Source organism: Podarcis cretensis, assembly GCF_951804945.1.
Source record: "Podarcis cretensis genome assembly, chromosome: 13".
In the NCBI taxonomy this organism is placed as follows: domain Eukaryota; kingdom Metazoa; phylum Chordata; class Lepidosauria; order Squamata; family Lacertidae; genus Podarcis; species Podarcis cretensis.
The window spans coordinates 10,466,195-10,486,287 of NC_137182.1; the positions used below are offsets into that span (position 1 = coordinate 10,466,195).

General features: G+C 47.4%; 1 protein-coding gene across 1 annotated transcript; it reads right to left on the reverse strand.

The window, feature by feature from the left end:
• Positions 1-577: 577 nt before the first annotated feature.
• On the reverse strand, positions 578-17,379 carry FOXI3 (forkhead box I3; the record flags this gene model as incomplete). Its single annotated transcript, XM_079949826.1, has 2 exons — positions 578-2,130; positions 16,644-17,379. The coding sequence occupies 2 exons, from the start codon at positions 17,377-17,379 to the stop codon at positions 1,559-1,561; spliced, it is 1,308 nt and encodes a 435-aa protein (XP_079805952.1). The 3' UTR covers positions 578-1,558.
• Positions 17,380-20,093: the final 2,714 nt, after the last annotated feature.

The window sequence follows — 20,093 nt, forward strand, 5'->3', positions numbered from 1 at the left end:
CCCTGGATGTCCCCACAGAGGGGTGTGTGACAAAATGGTGGGCGGCACTCACCGTGGGGCCTGCAGCGCACCCAAGCCACGTGTCTCTCCTGGGTGTGACGCGGTGGCGTGAGCGCCCTGCAGGCTTCATGCAGCCCCAAACGGTCCGCCTGCCGTCTCCCCCTCAGCTGTAGGGCGGCTGAGTGGGAGGAGGCAGGGAGACTCCTCCGAGGCCCCATGGACAGGGCACACGCGCCACCCCAGGTGCCTGATTGGCTTGCTCTGCCACTGTTTACCCCCCAATCTCCCCTTTGCGCCATGGTTTCTCTGCAATGAAATGAATGGGGTGGAATAACTCAACACCCGGTAGGTTTGCCACACGTCCGCTTTTCCCAGGACATGTCCTCCTTTTTATGGGTATCGTATATTTCACTCTATAAGATGCACCCGACCATAAGACACACCTAGTTTTTAGAGGAGGAAAACAAGAAAGCAACGCAAAGCTTCCTGAGCAAAGAGGGAGGAGCACTCAGGGTGCGCTCAAGAGACTTCGTGCGCTATCCCTGAAGCCAGGAGAGCAAGAGGGATCAGTGTGCACTGAGCCCTCTTGCTCTTCTGGCTTCAGCGATAGCTGCGCAGCCTGCATTCGCTCCATAAGACGCACACACATCTCCCCTTACTTTTTAGGAGGGGAAAAAAGTGTGTCTTATAGAGCAAAAAATACGGTATGTAACATGAGAGTCGTCATAGAGATCCGTAGTTAAAAGCAGAAGTCGGCAAATGCGTCCTCTGTTTTGCTCGTCAAAATATGGCAACCCTAATGGCAACTGAATTTGTGTAATTAATGATGTAAATTGTGTATTTTCGCCACAGCAGACAGTGGGACAAATAACAGGAAACAAATTGCAGCAGGAGCCAGTGTGGCATACATAGAGAAGGGCAGGTCTGCATTTGCGACATCTTGGTCGCCAGCCCACCAGGGGCTCAATATACCTAAGTTTGGTGCCTGTCTGTAGACTGCAGAAATGGGGCTGGGGGTGGATAGATATAAGCACCTGTCAGGTCAGCTTTAGGATCTAAGAGAAGCTTCAAATAAGCCATGACTGGCAAAGGCAGCTAGAATTATTATTATTATTATTACATTTTTCAAGGCACTTCATAAAATCTCTTCATCTGTCTCTCTTACACCACAGCACTTGTAAACAGAGACTCAAGAAACAAGCAACAAACCCAAGCAACAAGCCGTACTTCGGTGGCTACTCTTCTTCTATATTTGGCCCTAATTTCGATTTCATTTCAGCACCGATTGCTCAGTCCGAATGACTCTCGTTCGCAGAACTCGATGGCTTGCTTGCAAAATGCAACAGGGAGAAAGAGAGTTGTCTAGTCCAGGTTGGGCTGCACAATTCCCCCATTCCAATATATATGAAAAAGAGAGATCCGTATCTTTCAAACACTTTCGCTCTTGGGCGTTACAGGTGTCCCTGCATGAAGTCTGTTTTCAGAAACGACAAGAAAGGCACGTTCTTCCTGGATGCAGAAACGTAAACTTGGCCTCTTCCTGCGACCCCTTAAGGCCCTACACCTCAGTGCCCTCCCGGGCATAGATGAGACTATTGACTGTGAAGTTGTATAAGTGGTTGTACTGGCCTGACTGGCCCCCGCTGCCGGGGTGGAAGGGGCTGTAGTAGGCGGCAGCGGGCGCCGAAACTCGCTGGAGCTGCTCCGCGGGGGCGACTTCCTGGGCGAAGCTGCAGCCGCCCGGGTGTCCCGCAGGGAGGTTCCTGTGGTGTAGGTCACTGCTGAGGCTCCCAGCCAGGCGCCCGCCATTGCTCAGCGAGTTCATGCTGCTGAAAAAGCTGCTGAGGCATCCGGCTGCGGGCGAGACGATCACAGGCGGGGAGGTGCTCTTGGAATGGTCCCTCATGGACGCCATCGGCTCCAGATCGGAGGAGGGGCTTTCCCCACACGGCTTCCCCGGGACTAAAGGGATGGAGTGGCCTTCCTCCGACTTCAGAGTCCCCAGCGTGGAAGCCGTGGCTGGTGCTGTAGAGCTGCTGGGGTCAGAGCGGCGCTTGCGCTTGCGCCGGAAGTTCCCGTTGTCAAACATTTTCTCACAGTTCGGGTCCAAGGTCCAGTAGTTTCCCTTTCCTGAAGGACGACAAGAGAGCAGGGGGTTAAAAGGGAAGGCTTTCCTTTAGACTACAGAACCGCACACTCCCCGAATAGCATCTTAGTCCCATCCCACACATTCCGAACATTTGTGGAGTTGCGTAGTCCACAATTTATGCGTAATTTATGTTAACTTGTTTTTAAACTTTTTAAGATGCTGTTGTTTAGTTTCATTGTTTTTCTATTGTAGTAAACCTCTGTGGTATATTTTTATGATATCAGCAGTATATTGATACCTTTATAAGTACAGTCATAACTCTTGTTACGTTCTGTTCAGGTTAAGTTCTTTCAGGATACGTCCCGCGGCGACCCAGAAGTAACGGAACGGGTTACTTCCGGGTTTCGCCACTTGCGCACTCGTTCAAAATTATGTCACGCACATGCGCAGAAGCAACGAATCGTGACCCGGCATGTTCAGACATAGGTTGCTGTCAGAGCTGCCTCTAGATCCCAGCTCACAGAGGACCAACGCTAGGCTGTCGTAATGTACAAAAATCTTTATTGAAGTTCAATTTCCATTTCAAAGCCGCAGCGCGCAGCCCTACATCTTAAACCCTAGATCGGCGAAGTCCCGTCTGAGTCTCCTCCCCTCTGACACCAGTTTAAGATCCTAGCCCTGCTGCTCCTCTGGGTCCTCCTGCCCGCTGGGGCATTGCCCTTTCTGGACTCTTCCGACGCTGAGTCGCTTAGCTCCTCCCCCTGCCTCCTGCGGGCTTTAGGACCCGGTTCCCAATCCTCATTCTCTGCTGTCCCGCGCTCCTGTACATTTGAACTTGCCTCTCGCGCCAACCCAGTGACCTTTCTCCTAACCGTTACACTACTTCGGTCACTGCTTCCCTCTTCCGGGATACTGGCCGGATCTGACCTCCCCTCCGTTGTCCGACTTTCTGATGGAGGCGTGGTCAGCCCTGCCTCGTCTTCTCTCCCTGGTGGGGAATGCACTGGCCCCGCTACTTGGGACCCTTCCCCCCCACTCTGCTCTGGTGGGGAAGCTGGTCCTGATTTCCAACTACTGCTCTGGGAGTCCCTGCTGCCCCCTTGCTCCTGGGGCGTTCCCCTTGGGAACCCCCTACCCCTGGCCACTGGCGCCCCCTTCTGTGAATCTTCCGATTCACTGGAGAGGCTCATGGAATCCCTCGGTCCACTGTCCTCTTCTCCTACGCTCCCCTCGGATTCTTCCCCTTCGCTCTCCATCTCCTCTCTTCCCTGTGCCTCTGCTCCTGAGCCCCTGACAGTTGCGTTCTGCTCATGTTGCGAATGGGGCTCCGGAACGGATCCCGTTCGCAACCAGAGGTACCACTGTAATTAAGATAATGCCAAAGAGAGACAAAGGTCCTACAGGCCTAGCGTCAGGGACATGGCTGAATTGAATGCCTGGGAAGAGTCTGACTCTGGAGATGAAGGAATGTCAGTACAGAGGGAGCCAGAGTCTGACCCTGGAGACGAGAGATTGCATCCACAGACAGAGCAGGAGTGGGTTAGTTCGGCCCCCCTTTATTAAGAGTTCCCAGACTCAGATAGAGCAGCAGACTCAGAAAGCTCACAGGCAGAGGGAGGGGAGGAGATAGACGGCTTTGAGGGGGTTGCTATGCAACCAGGAGGGAGGCAGTGTTTAGAGGGATCTTAGTTGGATAGCGGGGGGGGGGTTCACCCACCTTCTCCCCGAACCAGAAGAGCTGAAAGTGTTACAACACAACAGAAGTACAAGAGACGAAGGACTGGACTTTGGCGCCCTTCATGCTGCGAAAGGGTGGAGACTCAGTGTGACCGACTCGTAGCTAAGAGCGGAAGGCTCGGAGCTCCACTCTGGATGTTAATTGTAAATATTGAATGAATTTATTATTACAGTCACAGACCAGGTCCTTAACTGTAAATAAACGTACCATAAAACTGTCAGAGACTCATGAATTCTTATCGGGGCTTGCTTGCCTGCCTGAGATCATTACACCTATGCAACCTGTGGAATGCAGATGTTGCTGCAATCCATCTCCCATCAGCCTCACCAGCACGGGCAGTGGTCAGGAATTATGGGAGCTGTAGTTCAGTAGCATTTCCAGGGGGCACAGGCTCCCAGTCCCAGTGGTTGTTTTTTCCAGGGGGTGCTCAAGGGTACACAGTACCAGTACCTCTTTTCTTTGTTGTTAAAAGGTGTGGCACTTACTGTAACAACTTCATGGTGAGTACCAGCACCTATTTTTCGGGGGGGGGAGCACTGCCTGCTCCTATACCGAGGACTAGAAAAGAATAGGCATACAGTGGTACCTCAGGTTACAGACGCTTCAGGTTACAGACTCCGCTAACCCAGAAATAGTGCTTCAGGTTAAGAACTTTGCTTCAGGATGAGAGCAGAAATGACACGGCGGTGGCAGCAGGAGGCCCCATTAGCTAAAGTGATACCTCAGGTTAAGAACAGTTTCAGGTTAAGAACAGACCTCCAGAACGAATTAAGGTCTTAACCCGAGGTACCACTGTACCAAAGATATTATTTTGAGGGTCGCAGCTCCCAATCCCTGAAGTACCTTATTTCTCACTCTATAAGACGATGTTTTTTATTACAGTGGTATCTTGGGTTACATATGTTTCAGGTTACAGACTCCGAACTTTCCTTCAGGATAAGAACAGAAATTGTGCTCCTGCGGCGCGGCAGCAGCGGGAGGCCCCATTAGCTAAAGTGGTACCTCAGGTTAAGAACAGTTTCAGGTTAAGAACAGACCTCCAGAACTAATTAAGTTATTAACCTGAGGTACCACTGTACCAGGGATAAAATTTAACAAGCTATAAAATCTCTCCTTTCGGTCAACTAAGAATTATTACGTTGTAATCCTATGGATGTCCACTCAAAAGCAAGTCCCACAGAGTTCAATGGGGCAGATGTCGAGGCACATGGAAGTATAGGATTGAAACCGAAGGCTTTCTAACCAATTCTTTGAATCGCTTAACAGATCATTAACCAAGCCTTGCGAGGAACGGTTGAGGGAGTTGGGTATGTTTAGTCTGGGAAAGAGGAGACCAAGACAAGATATGATAGCCCTTTAGATATCAGAAGATGGCTATCGCATGGAAAATGGTGCAAGCTTGTTTTTGGCTGCTCTGCAGCATGGGACCCGAACCAATGGCTTCAAGGGACAAGAAAGCAGATTCCAACTAAAGATCAGGAAGAATCTTTTGACTGTATGATCTGTTTGACAGTGGAACAGACTCCTTCAGGAGGTGGTGCACTCTCTCTTTCAATGGAGGTTTTTAAGCAGAGGATGGATGGCCAACGGTCATGGATGCTTTAGTCGAGATTCCCGCATCGCAGGTAGGTGGACTAGATGACCCCAGGGGTCCCTTCCAACTCTATGAGTCTTTGGGGATGGAGAAATCCATATTAGCAAGCTTTTGGCAGGGAGGGAGAGTTCACTGGGAAGTATAAGAAATTACTATGCAATTATCAAATATTTATCCATCTTTGCTGAAAGGCATGTGTGTATAGACATACAGTGGTACCTCGGGTTAAGTACTTAATTCGTTCCAGAGGTCTGTTCTTAACCTGAAACTGTTCTTAACCTGAAGCACCACTTTAGCTAATGGGGCCTCCTGCTGCCGCTGCGCCGCCGGAGCACGATTTCTGTTCTTATCCTGAAGCAAAGTTCTTAACCTGAAGCACTATTTCTGCGTTAGCGGAGTGTGTAACCTGAAGTGTATGTAAACTGAAGTGTATGTAACCCGAGGTACCACTGTAGATACTCATTCACTCATTCATTCCCTATTGTACTTAACACCAACCAAAACAGCTTCAAACAAATAAACCTGTGTTTTAATTAAATCTGCTTCCGGATCAATCCATTGGTGATGATAGTCTGCAGTCCCTGACATGCCATGTGCCAAAAAATGAAAGCCACCGTTCAAATTTGAAAATGCAGTATGTATGCAGTTCAACCGAGAAAAAACAGCTCCGAAACAAGTTTCTGTTATGCAAGAACTCGATGCCAAGCTCTTACATTTACAGTGGTACCTCGGGTTACAGACGCTTCAGGTTACATACGCTTCAGGTTACAGACTCCGCTAACCCAGAAATAGTACCTTGGGTTAAGAACTTTACCTCAGAAATCGTGCTCCGGCGGCGCAGCAGCAGCATGAGGCCTCATTAGATAAAGCGGTGCTTCAGGTTAAGAACAGTTTCAGGTTAAGAACGGACCTCCAGAACGAATTAAGTACTTAACCTGAGGTACCACTGTAATTATCTTAACTAATAATTCTCCTCTTTGCCATTTTTGCAATAATTCAAATAATTCACCTTACAAAATACCATGGTGCCTCGCAAGACGAAATTAATTCGTTCCGCGAGTTTTTTCGTCTTGCAATTTTTTCGTCTTGCGAAGCACGGACTTTGGAAAAGCTTCAAAAATCACCAAAGTCTTCAAAAACCTCAAAAAAGGCTACCACACCGCTTGCTATGAGTTGCTCCTCGAAGTGAATGCACGGTTTTAAGAAAAAGGAAACAAACTCGCAAGACAAAGGAAACAAACTCGCAAGACGTTTTCGTCTTGCGAAGCAAGCCCATAGGGAAATCCATCTTGGGGAGCAACTCAAAAAACGAAAAACTCTTTCGTTTTGCGAGTTTTTCGTCTTACGAGGCATTCGTCTTGCGAGGTACCACTGTAATTCATCAGGTTAAGAACAGTTTCAGGTTAAGAATGGACCTCCAGAATGAATTAAGTACTTAACCCGAGGTACGACTGTATTTCCCCAAGGAAATAAACAGTGGTGGGCCCTACTGCTCTGTGCTTTGCCACTCCCAAGTACTGAAGCGTTTCCAGCTATAAATGACTTGGACTTTCCTTCTGCAGGCTCTCTTCAGGAATGACTATGGGAAGAAAGGGAGCTGTTGGTCCTATTTTTCTACCCCCACTGATGGAAGGCAGGATGCCCCGAGTTTCAGCTGCCGGGAATCACAAGCAGAGAGAGGTCCTGTCTTCCCAAAGGCATCTGGCTGTTCACTGTGTTCTTATCCACATACGGGAAGAACGCATGAAGCTCCCACAGCACAAAATAGTTGGGCATATTGCAATCGGGGAGGGGGCGTTAAGCAAAATATGGGGTCCCCATCAGTCTCACACAGCCACACAGGAGCTCCTGGGTCATGACCCTAGTGTTTGGTCAATAGTAGGAAAGTTTGGAGCAGTTATTGTATTTTTCGCCAGATATCACCGAACCAAGTTTGAAAGACAGGTTGCTACTAAGACTTGGCTTCCGAAAAAGGTTTCCATTTAAGAAAACGGGCAAATTTTTACTGGGCATTGTTGGGAGTGATATAAATAGAAAGGGATATAAGCTCTTTTTATATGCAATAACAGCAGCAAGAATATCACTGGCCCAAACATGGAAGCAAGAAGAATTACCAACAATTGAAGAATGGAGGATGAAGTCAATGGACTATGCAGAACTAGATAAACTAGCAGGAAGGATTCGAAACTGGCGGGACCAGAAATTCACGGAAGACTGGAGTAAATTTACGGACTATTTGAAAAGTATTTGTGAAGATCAGACGACGTTTGTAGGTTTGCAAGACGTTTTGTGAGGAGTATTATTGGAAGTATTGCAAAAATGGAGAAGGGGAAGGATGATTTGTTAAGATATGTAAAGGCAATTTAAAGCTAAGAAATGCATAAAAAGTGGTAAAACGGTGGATCATCAGAGGTGCTGATGAAAGTCTAAAAAGATTGTATAACTGATAAGTTTTGTGGTACATTTTATAATTTATATGTTAAAATCAATAAAAATTATATATATATAAAAAAGAAAACGGGCAAATGACCATCTTTACCCATGTTTGTACTTGAAACTTCAAGCCTGGACCCAAAATGAGCACACTCAGGCCTACAAATGAGGGCATGATCATCTAAACATATCCCAGGATTTTAACCACAGAGCATTGCATGCAACTTAGGTCACGAAGCGAATGTTCAGGTTTGCAGATCCCAGTAACCGACTGAAGGCTGATGTTTTATTTGAGATCGTTTGGCTTTTTGTGAAATTTTGCGTTGTATCCCCCCCCCCCCTTTTGCACGATGTGCTTTTATGCGTGAGAAAAGTGTATCTCGAGTTTATAAAATTAAATTGGGACGTTCAGACTTGAGCTTTTAGTTTCTAGAAATCATCGCAGCTCACTTTGACTTCGTGAGTTAGAACCTCTTCTTTTACCAGGTTAAGTTCGCGCTGCGAAATCTCCACTATCAAATGTTGTAACAAATTCATAACCAGTGCCGGATTTGTGTATAAGCTAAACAAGCTGTAGCTTAGGGCCCCACTCTCTTGGGGGCCCCAAAAAAATTTAAAGGGAAAAAACAACTGGATGTACATTTCCAAAACATAAGATAAAAAACAAATAAGATAAAACCTACATACAGCAACAGTGTTTTGTGTTGTGTAGACTCCTATGATGTAAGTAATGGGCCCCGCCTGCTAGCCTGCTCCCTAAAATATCACTGATTTGCTCATTTCTATATCAATCACTTTGGTAAAATACATATTTTGTTACAGTGGTACCTCGGGTTACATACGCTTCAGGTTACAGACTCCGCTAACCCAGAAATAGTGCTTCAGGTTAAGAACTTTGCTTCAGGATGAGAACAGAAATCATGCTCCGGCGGTGCAGCGGCGGCAGGAGGCGCCATTAGCTAAAGTGGTGCTTCAGGTTAAGAACAGTTTCAGGTTAAGAACAGGCCTCCAGAACGAATTAAGTACTTAACCCGAGGTACCGCTGTATGTGCAAATGGCTTTAGATAGCTATTAGGTCCATAAATTACCATGCAACATATATTCAACACAAAAAACAGCAGCAATTTGTTGTTGACAAAGGACAGCTGGACATATAAAGGGCCCCATTACCTTCAGTAGTTTAGGGCCTCATCAAACCTAAATCCAGCCCTGTTCATAACTCTCTGGTTCTGGCCATGATCCAAAGAGCTACTCACATACAAACTACATGCACACACATACAAACACACAGACTTCCCAATTTTCACTTTAAATTCCAGTGCTCGCACTCGCACAAGACCGCTGCAGAACGTCCCCCAACCTTCAGGAGCGGCCGGCTGAAAAGTTACGGAAGCCTTTATTTAAATCCCACGTACAATGCACCTCCTAAGCCACAGTTCTGTCTGCATTACTTAGTATCTTACTTCTCCCATATGCTCGTTACTCATTAAACTGGGCATCCTTTGTTCTGCAAAGGACAGGGCATCAGAGGTCAAATATTTTATTACAACTGAAATAAATCATTTCCTTAATCAGTGTGTTGTTCCCTTTGGGGCTCTGAGACCAAGTAAGTTCTAACAAATGATTCACACAGCTGCTGGGAACCGGGATCCCACAAAATCGTTCTCCATCTCTCTTTGCCTTTTTTTGTTTTTAACGGTAAACACAGACAGGGAGCTGGAAGCAGTGAACACTTGCAGAAAAGTAGACTTGTTCAATCCTTCTTGCCAAGAAAACTGTTGCAGTTGACATTTTACACTGCAGTTTAATATATGAAGTGTAAAACGGCTTTTGCTTCAATCAGCCTGTGAGTCAAACTGTATATCAGAGCGAGCGGACTTCAGATTTGTTGAATCATTTCTGGAGGTCTTTGCCCCAAGCGCTCCATTACGGAGTGCCTCTGAGCCCCTCTGTGTCGCAATGAGTCTGTGTGTCTGGCTGTTAACCAGAAGGTTGGTGGTTCGGACCCACCCAGGGTTGGCTGTGGGTAGGATTCCTGTTTTGCAGGGGGTTGGAATGGATGACCCCTGGGGTCCCTTCCGACTAGAATTCTATGTGCTGTGCTTAGGAATTTGATTTCAGCGTCAGAACTGAACTCGGCTCCTTTCACACCAAAGTCCACTCCCGGTTAGCTTTCTTCATTTTGGCAGCCTAATTTAAGGGGTGGGGGGAGTTCTTTTCATCGCTAAACAATTCAGGAGTCGGATCGTCCAGAGATCTACCGGCAGATTCCAATCCACTGTCTTCCTACCTCAGGCGTACACACAGTGCTTTTTTTCCTGAAAAAATGTTTAGGAGTACTCTCATTTCCCTAAAGGTAAAGGGTCCCCTGACAATTAAGTCCAGTCACGAACGACTCTGGGATTGCGGCGCTCATATCGCTTTACAGGCCGAGGGAGCCGGCGTTTGTCCGCAGACAGTTTTTCCAGGTCGTGTGGCCAGCATGACTAAGCAGCTTCTGGTGAGACCAGAGCAGCGCACGGAAACGCCATTTACCTTTCCGCCGGAGCAGTACCTATTTATCTACTTGCACTGGTGTGCTTTCGAACTGCTAGGTTGGCAGGAGCTGGGACTGAGCAACGGGAGCTCACTCTGTCGCGGGGATTCAAACTGCTGACCTTTCGATCGGCAAGCCCTAGGCTCAGTGGTTTAACCCACAGCACCACCCGCGTCCCTCTCATTTTCCTACTCACATTGAAATACTGCCCCTCAATGAGGCCAAACTTAGATTCACAGAAATGTTTAGGGGTATGCGTACCTCTGCGTACCCCCAGAAAAATCCTACATGGATCAAGGTGCTTCATTTGTATTACAGTGGTACCTTGGGTTACATACGCTTCAGGTTACATACGCTTCAGGTTACAGACTCCACTAACCCAGAAATAGTACCTCAGGTTAAGAACTTTGCTTCAGGATGAGAACATAAATCGCACAGCAGCGGCGCAGCGGCAGCAGGAGGCCCCATTAGCTAAAGTGGTGCTTCAGGTTAAGAACAGTTTCAGGTTAAGAACGGACCTCCGGAACGAATTAAGTATGTAACCAGAGGTACCACTGTACAAGTATTCTCTTCTGCTGTAACAATGATAAGAGGTTTCTAGGGAGTCTCAAAAGGTGAACTAAGCCTCACAAACGGAAATTACATGATATCTCTTCACCAATTTTTGCTCAATAACTGGATGCTGATTTTGTCAATGGGTGTGTTGGGTTTGCCTCCTAGCCAGCTTGTGTACAAGACACGCATAGCCCAGAACTCCTGTCTCATTTATCAACAACAACCACCACCTGGGAAGGTAGATTAGGCAGCAATTGGAATAAAAGCAGGACAGATGTTGTTGGACTATGACTCCCATCAGTCCCAGTCCACATGACCAATGTTCAGGGATGCTGGGAGTTGTAGTTCAACATCTGGAGAGCACCCCATTGGCTGGCCCTGTGATGGAAGTAGCATTCTTGGTTGAGCAAGGGTTTGAATCTGGCTTCCCCACGCCCAAACTTAATACCATCTACGGCATGGCAGAGAGTCTCTTCTCTTCCCAACCTCCTCTTCCAGAATCTCCCATCTGCAAACTGTTCCAAAGATCATGTGTTTGCAAGTTGGTTTTAAAAGCACACGCCAGTGCTTTAAAAGATAAATCTGTTTTTAAGCATATTTTCGCAATGAACCATGACGGGCAGAAGCTGGTTTCTTGTTATGAAAGAGGAGGATTTCTAGCCAATTATAACAGCTGTTAAAACCTGAAGTCGACAAGCGTTCAGGATGCCCATCACCCTTAAATCCCTGCCTCGTTCATCTGAAATTAAGTCTTTCTAAGCTGCAGATTTTTTCTTTCCTGTTCAAGATCCGCACTTGTAACACTTGTTCAAGCCATCTGGAGACATTGTATTAGCCACATTCCTTGTACGACCATTTGAACGGAGACTTAACACCTCCGTGGATGTAACATAAGGTGGCATCTTCTCCCATCCCCGACACACACACGTGTGATGCCCCCAGTTTATCTCTTGCCACCCTCAATAGCACCCACAAACGCCCCTCAAAGAACAACTGACATAATAGTCTGGCATAGCAAGCCCCACATCGCCTGGGGCATGGGTATCCAAATTTGGGAGAAGAAAACACTGAGGAAGCATTTTTTTTCTCACCGAAAAAATGGAGAATTGTACATTTTGCCTCATATCTCAGGTTCTACAAATGCTAGAAACACACTCTTTCTTTGAAAAAAGAAAAATGAAAGCTGGGGATCTGTAGATTGTGGTTCATCTGAAGGAAATAACTGCCCTTTCTTTTCCTCCTCGTGGTTGTTCACGGAAGGAGGGATCCCCAATTTTCATTTAACCTGCAGCCCAGCTTCTCAGTTACAAATTTATCCCTGGAAAATATTTTGCAGTAAGTGAGAAAGTGTGACTGTGTACAGCTACGTACACAATCTATGTTTGTGTACGGCTGTGTATAGCGAGGTTTCCTCACCACTGAGGTAATTTTCTCTGGGAAGGGAGCACAACTTTTAGCCAGGCACCTCAGCAAGCTTCTCCTTCTTGCCTCTTTGTCCAGGTCATCTTCCCTGCCTCGCTCAATGTGCAAGAGCAATGCTTCTCCGAACAGAAACCCTAACCCATTCCTCCCTAGTGCTTGCTTGAGCCGTCGGTTTTTCTTTTACTAAAAAAGTCATCATCTTAGGGCATCTCAACCTGACTGCCAAGGAACACGGAGTTCGGGAACGGCACTTCTGTTTGGCAAAGTGAGACAGTTGCTTTAGGCGTCAGATGCTGGGGGCAGTGATAGCAACCACTCACAACAGTTCCTCCTGGCCATTTCCCTCTGTTGGGCTACAGACCTGGATATGTCCGGGGACCCCTAAACTAGCCTGAGGTACGGTAAGCCTCATCACCAGCGTTGAAATTCTGGTTCAGCTTCCAGTCCAGTCGGCTTCTGTCTGTGGAACTGAGAGGGACTCCATCTTGCTCTTTGCCTCGGGTGGCAAAATGTCTTGAGCTTGGGCCGGCCCAAGTTGCGTCTGATGCAAGAGCAGGCTGTCGTCAGGCTCATACGCACGCCAGCCCCGGGCAGTAAGGCCAACGGTCAGGGATGATGGGCACTGCAGACCAGTAAGGACTTTTTCTGCGGCAGCTTTGTGCCTACGGAAAAGCCCCCGCTCTGGGGTGTGTCTCGCCACAGCGCTGTTTCCTTTTCATTGCCAGGTGATGATGAGCATCTTTGTCCAAGCCTTTGGGGAGGGGTGAAGTGTCATAAATCCTGAGAATGCTTTTGCTGTTGCCGCGCTCTGCGGTTTCACTTTGCTGCGATTTTATGACAAGCTATATTAAAGTTGCCGTGTATTGTTCCAGCTTTTTTATTGTTTTTTTTTTAAAAAAAAAAATCTTTATATCTACCTAGGAAACTAATTTTATCAGCAGCATTAGCTTTTTAAAACACCGTCTATTGTACCTATACTCTGATAATTTCATTATGCTTACTGTTTTTACAGTCTTTTACGGATTTGTTAAAATGACATTTTTTAAATTCTATTTTATGAAAGCAACTTCCTTTTAGCTAAGTGGTATATAATTTTTGCAAAATAAGTAATAATTCTTACAAAAATGCATACAGGGCCAAAAAGTTAGTCCCAAAGCCGCCCAGAGTGGCTGGGGAAGCCCAGCCAAACGTGCAGGGTATAAATAAATTATTATTATTATTATTATTATTATTATTATGCATTTAGTTCATACAAATGCTATGTTGCCCTATTTTTATCCTGCATGTCCATATAAAATGATTTTTACAAGCTGCATACACTAGAAATATAAGCAGAAACAAAACAAAGCTGTGAGCCGAGGCTCATATTAGATGCGACAGAGGTGGCCATGTTTGGTCTGTTCACATGTCTGCCCATCCACATATAAAAGGGTGCATGATTTGAGGTCAACGGGAGAAGGAAGCAGAGCCTTTAGCTTTCTGTGGTCTGTTGCCACAGGTGTGTTTCTCTGGGACCAAGGGCCAAATGAACTGAGACACCAGTCACGCATAGCTCAACACCTGCATTACTGTGTATTTTCGACGCAAATAACAGCTGCAGGTGTGTTTGTGTGGAAATCCAGATCGGGGCCACGATGGAAGTTAAACCTCCACACACACCCCGACTGCTATTTAATTTCTTCAAAAAGAAAACGAAGAATTGCAGTCTATGTAGAAACATGCGAACAGTGTTGCTACTTATCTGTTATTTCAATCTGCGGGCCAGACATCTAGCAGTTATCTAACAGTGCGAAGAGCATGAAGATATAGGCTCGGAGAAAAGGGGGTGACCAGCTCCCCAAACATCTCAGCCTTTTACTGCATTTGTATGGATGGAAATGGGCAACACCTAGTATTTTATTTTGGTGGCCCTGTGAACAGATTAGCATGCCTAGAAAGAGATGAGGAGCAGCTGCCCTTTGCAGCACTCTTTTACTCTGTATGTGGTACGCAGAAATCATCGAGGTTCTCAACAAAGTTGCTATCTTAATGCCTAATGGCAAATTCATGTACCAAAACTCCCAGTTAGGGAACGATCAGCAGAGTTTATAGGGAACTTCTGAGTATTCAAGGCACATCACAAACTTTACCTCAGGAATCCTTAACAATTAGATCAGAATTATTGTCCTCCTATCGCAGATGGAGGGAGGGGAGAGATCTGCAATTTTTCATCTATGAGCTAACTGGGTGCAATTCAGTTCTTAAATACGCATCGCATACCATTTGGGGTTTGTTTGTTTTCTAAAAAGACAGAATCCTTCTATGAAGCAAATGGCTTCTTACGATTTCCATGGGCATCTAGACATAGGAAGCTCTCTTATGCCCAGTCCATCAGCACATTACTGTTTACATTAACCAGCAGAGGTTATCCAGGGTTTCAGACTTCTCAGGAGATGCTGGGGTTTGAACATTTATTTATGTGTTCAGTTTATATACCGTTCTTTATCCAAAAATCCCAGGACATGGGAGCTTCTGCGTTCAAAGCAGACGCACAATGACTAAGCTATTGCTCTCTCCCATAGGATGCTGACAGAAGCCATTTTGTAACTAGAAAACAAAATCCGCAAGATTGGGACTAAGGCAGAAGAGAATGTATTCAAGAATCAAACTCCACAGGGCTTGCACTGAGACAACTTAAGATAGGTTGCTTATTCCCAAAACAAATCTATGTGCCGGCGTGTATATGAGCGAGAATTTCTAATTCTCCCATGTACAAAGGAAGACCGTTACTACGAACTAGGTGCGATAACACACCTTACTTGATCGGAAAAGGAAGTTCCTTTCCAAGGCCGAAGAAATCTCCGCTTCTTTCAGCAGGGAAGCACATCGCTCTAAGGCATGTCGAATTGAACACATACCACACACAGATCACATCCCTTTCACTCTGCCGTAATTAATCCTGAAATATTTCCAGCTCATTATCAAATAGGTTCAAAATCCTAATTCCCTTAAGGAATGGCGGGGGGGGGGGGAGTGCGTGCATTTTGCAACTGCATGTGCAAACATGCTTGCCAAATAGAAAGCATTAAGGGGTCTCTCTTTTGAATGAAGTGATGTTTAGTGGGAGGCCACCTGTACAGCTTAACACCTGATCCTAAGGACGCTAGCAGTGCAATCCTATAAGCACGAAGAGGACTGCATTGCACAGATGCATCGGTGTGTATTTAGTTAGGCCCATTGAGCCTGGGACTTACTTCTGATTAAACCGCTACAGGCATGGTGTGGCAAAGTCCTCTGCAAGTTAACTAATGGCACTCACTTCCGCACAACTGCCCCGGATCACTGCCACCTGTCTTCCAAGTTGAGCCGATTAGGACTTGGGAACCCCTCTAGGTCTCCTCCCAAGTCCCGCCGGAGGTTACTCTTTAAAAGAAAAGCAGGGTATTGACCTACACCCCAGGACCCAGGCAATGTGAGGGGGCAGTGGGATTTTGGCACCTGAGGAGGACCCCAAAATGGTGCCTCCTCTCCTGGCCAGGGAAGGAGGGATCAGGGAAGATCTAGACCTGGAACAAGAGGAGAATGTTTTGACATCGGGATCAGATACTTGAGTTCATTCATACCTTCAGCCTTTATGGGCATAATTTTTAGGCAACAACAAAAAATGTCCAGACATAATAAATGCACACGACATATAAAAGACTGAGCAGCCTCAATTAGGTAAGGTTAAGAAGAGTGGATCAAATTCAATGATTATTTAGATAAATATGTTAAGTTAAATTAACTGAAAACAGCTTGCAGATACTTAATTGGCTTAGGATTTTATTTATGTTAAGTGATGAATTAATATGTTTAATTTCATAAAGTGAAGATTTAAGGATGTTCATGTTCCAGTTAAATTTTATAAGAACTGTGATTTGGGAAACCGTTAAAAGGATATGCAATGAAATTCAACCGAGGGGAAGCGGGGAAGTCACTTAACAAAGTTAATAAGTGTCATTTTCAAGAAGGCTATGATTTATGTTTGTTTGTTTATAATATTGCGAAAACCAATTTAAAAAATTGGGGAGGGGGGAGAAGTTTTAAATTTGACTTTAAAAATCTCAGCTAAGGATGCTTTGAGATTCCTGCAAATGCAGATGGGGTCTCTCTCCCAACCCTAAAATTCCGTGTTTTGGGGGGGATGTGCTAGCCTGGAGTGGCGGGGGACACCTGCCTTCGTGGACCTCTCCACCCATGCTCAGAGGCACTCTTTCCCCCGCTTCCCCGCCATTCCCACGCGCGGCGATGCACCCACCGGGGTCGTCCTCGTCGCGGGGCACCTTTCGGAAGCAGTCGTTGAGGCTGAGGTTGTGTCGGATGGAGTTCTGCCAGCCGGCCTTGCTGCGCTTGTAGAAGGGGAAATTCTCGGCCACGTACTGGTAGATGTGGCTGAGCGTCAGCTTGCGCTCCGGCGCGCTCTGGATGGCCATGGCGATGAGCGCAGAGTAGGAGTAGGGTGGGCGCACCAGGCGCAGCAGCTCCTCCTGGCTGGCCAGACTCAGCCAGCCCAGCTCCGACGGCGCCCCGGAGCCGCCCGCTGGCCCCGCAGCCGAGCCCAAGAGCGCCGGCGCCCCGACGCCCCTCGGCGGGCAGCCATAGGGCAGGAAAGGGGCTCCCGAGCCCCCGGGACCGCCACCTCCTCCTCCTGCTGCTGCTCCTCCTGCGGTACCCCCGACGCCCCCTCCGCTGGGCACGTAGGGGCCCCCTCCGCTCACCCCCCACAAGTAGCCCCCCGCGCCCGGCGGTGGCCCGTAGTCGCCCAGCGCGTACGCGGCGCCCGGCTGCCTCTGCCCCGACGTGCCCGCAGCCGCCGCGGCGGCTGCTGCTTGGGGATACACGCTGAAAGCCTCGCTGCAGTAGACGGCCATGGCGGGAGCGTCCCGGGCGCTGCTGCTGCTCCGAGACCAAGGCGCCAAGGGGCTGCCGGGCGCCGTCGGGGGCGAGCGAGGAGCGCGGGGCGCGGGCTGGCGAGGCAACTCGCGGGCGCTCATGGCCCAGGCGGCAGGGAGGCGCGGCGAAGGCGGACCAGTCCCCGCCCAGAGCCGTCTGGGCCAGCCTGGAGGGGGCTGCCTCTCTGCCGCCGTCGACGAGCCTTATAGCCCCCGCGCGCTTTGCCCAGCCTCCCGGCCCGGGGCCCGGGGCTGGCTGATCCCAGAAGGAGGGGCTGTGGCGCGGCTGCAGCCCGTCGACGGGGCGGGCGGAGGCGCCGCCGCTGCCAAGGAGGGGGATCTGGTCCCTTGGCCTCGGTAGCCCCGGGGGTCCCCTCCTCCGCTCCTCCTCTTTCGGCGAAGCGCTTGTGGATCGACGAGGCTTGCTTCTGCCCGTCGGGGGGAGGGTGGAATTAAAGTGAACGTGGGACAGGTTGGGGGGGGGGGACCAATGAGTTGAATGTGTTGGTAGAATGAGGGGGATCTCAGTCCCAGCGCATCTTTTCGCCAGAGATGCTGCCCGCGCGCTTTCGACGGGGCTTACTTCTGAGTAACAGGATGGTCCCAGCTCAGGCTCCCTGCTTCGTGTCTGCGCGGCCCTCGCCTCTCCGAAGTGGCTGCTCCCTTGCAGCTGCCCTGGGAGGCGAGGGAAGAACGCAAAGAACTTTTCGACAACAAGCGAAACTTGGTCTTTTCTGGAGTCAGACTACTTGGAGGGGCTTGCGTCAGTGGGGCTTCGGGTCCCAAGGGAAGCGATTCGAAAGGTGTTTCGGGATCGCCTCCAGGAAACTTCATGCAACCTGCGCCTACGCGTGTTCGCGTTGCAGCGCCCCGGAAGCCCGTTCCATCACTCCATCTGGCCAGACAGGATGGGTGCAAATTATATTACACCGTGTAAATAATAACTTGGCCCAAAGATGAAACAAAACCAGCTGGCACTCGCCACCACCCCCTCCAGCACGCTCATCTTCATTTTATTTCAGACTCGGTTTTCTATTTCCAATGTCTGATCAGCTCGGTTTCTAATAATAATAATAGTAATAATAGTAATAATAGTAATAATAATAAATAATAATAATAATAATAATAATAATAATAATAATAATAATAATAATATCACGCCCTCGATTCTTGAATTTTTGGCGTTCATTATATGCAGTTTTGGAGACTGGATTCTGCGTCCCCAACATCCCTAGTTCGTGAGAAACAATTCAGTTGTTTTGCTCGTGACATTTCGAATTTTGGGGAATCCAGCGCCTTTTATCTCCCGCCGCATGTAGCAGTCGCCTTCAGATATTTAGCTCTACAGCTCTCCCAGGTGTCTATCTTTTAATTAACGAACGAAATAAAATTAGAATCGGCGAGGGAGAATATATTACGAAATCTTGCAAAGCAGAAAGCACCTGAAGAGTACCGTTTTGATCAGAATTCATCCACGAGGTACAGATGCCTCATTAATCATCATTAACAATGAATTAAACAGCACTCCCTTGGCTGGATATCCAAGAAACACGTGGTTTTGAAAACCTGCTTTCAATTGTGAGTCAACAGGTGTGCATAAAGAAAATTACCTGATTTTTTAAAAAAGAAATTACTTGATGAAACTGCATCGTACGCGGACGACGACGCACTGGTGCCTTGAACAGTTTTTAAAAATATATATACATTTTTAAGTAATCGTTTCGATTTCCCTGAACCATTCAGAAGAGATATCTGTGCATTTGCGATATTTTGGTTCCACCCTGAGAGCAGAAGAGGCCGTTTCTCAGGGTGAGATCCTATACATCACGAGGCACTTACATGAGAGTAAATCCCAGTGTACTTCATGGGACACCCTTCCAAGAAACCATGAGCAGAATTGCGTGTTAATTCCTGATCCCTGATCTGAGATTGCCTTGAATACACAATCCCGTCCGAACTATTTATGATGTAGTTGACCACTATTTTCCTCTCCCATTTTATTGGTGCGTAAAAGGCAGTTCTGAAGCTTTTCTGCCACTCAAAATTTGCATCCTTTAGAGCCTCGCCACACCGGACTCGCAGGGCTATTGGGCAGAGAACGGTAAGGCAATGACAAACTTTCGAAGATAAATGGCTTTCTACCCACACCACTCAGTTTAAAATTCCCCCTTTTTATTTATGGCGCTATTGTCGCGAAAAGCATAATTTTCAAAGTGTTCTTTTTTAAAAAAACAACAGCTACCATGCAAATGATCCGATCAACGATTTTGGAGCCACCTTTTCTGCAGGGATGAAAATAAATCGGTTGCAGAGAGAAAGAGAGAGAGAGAAACATAATATTTCATCCCTGCGGTTCAGTGACGGATGCTTTTATTTTATTTTTTGTAAATATTCTCCTGCGGACGCGCCTTCGTAGCAGCCTACTTTAAAGTTTATTCGTAGGCACTTAAAAGCCTCATTCTGAGCACAACGGTGGCTCGAAAAGCAATTTCTATTTAAATCACCGAGGCTTGTATCCAAATCTCTCTCCTTTATATATATGTGTGTGTTTGTGTGTGTGAAAAAATTCAGGGCAGTGGAGCGGGAGGAAAATCTGAGGCTCTGATCCAGCCAGAATTAAATAAACTCTGGAAGCAAAAAGGCCCATTCGCTGCCTTGAAGCCGAGAAAACAAGCGCGCGTAAAACTGCGGTGCGCTTTTCTCGTATTGAAAGCCAATATAGTTTATTTTACGGCAGTCCCTTCTCCGCCCCCCAGTATTTACAAATGCCCTTCGGATTTATCAGGACAATGTTTTTTGTTTTTTGTTTCCCTTCG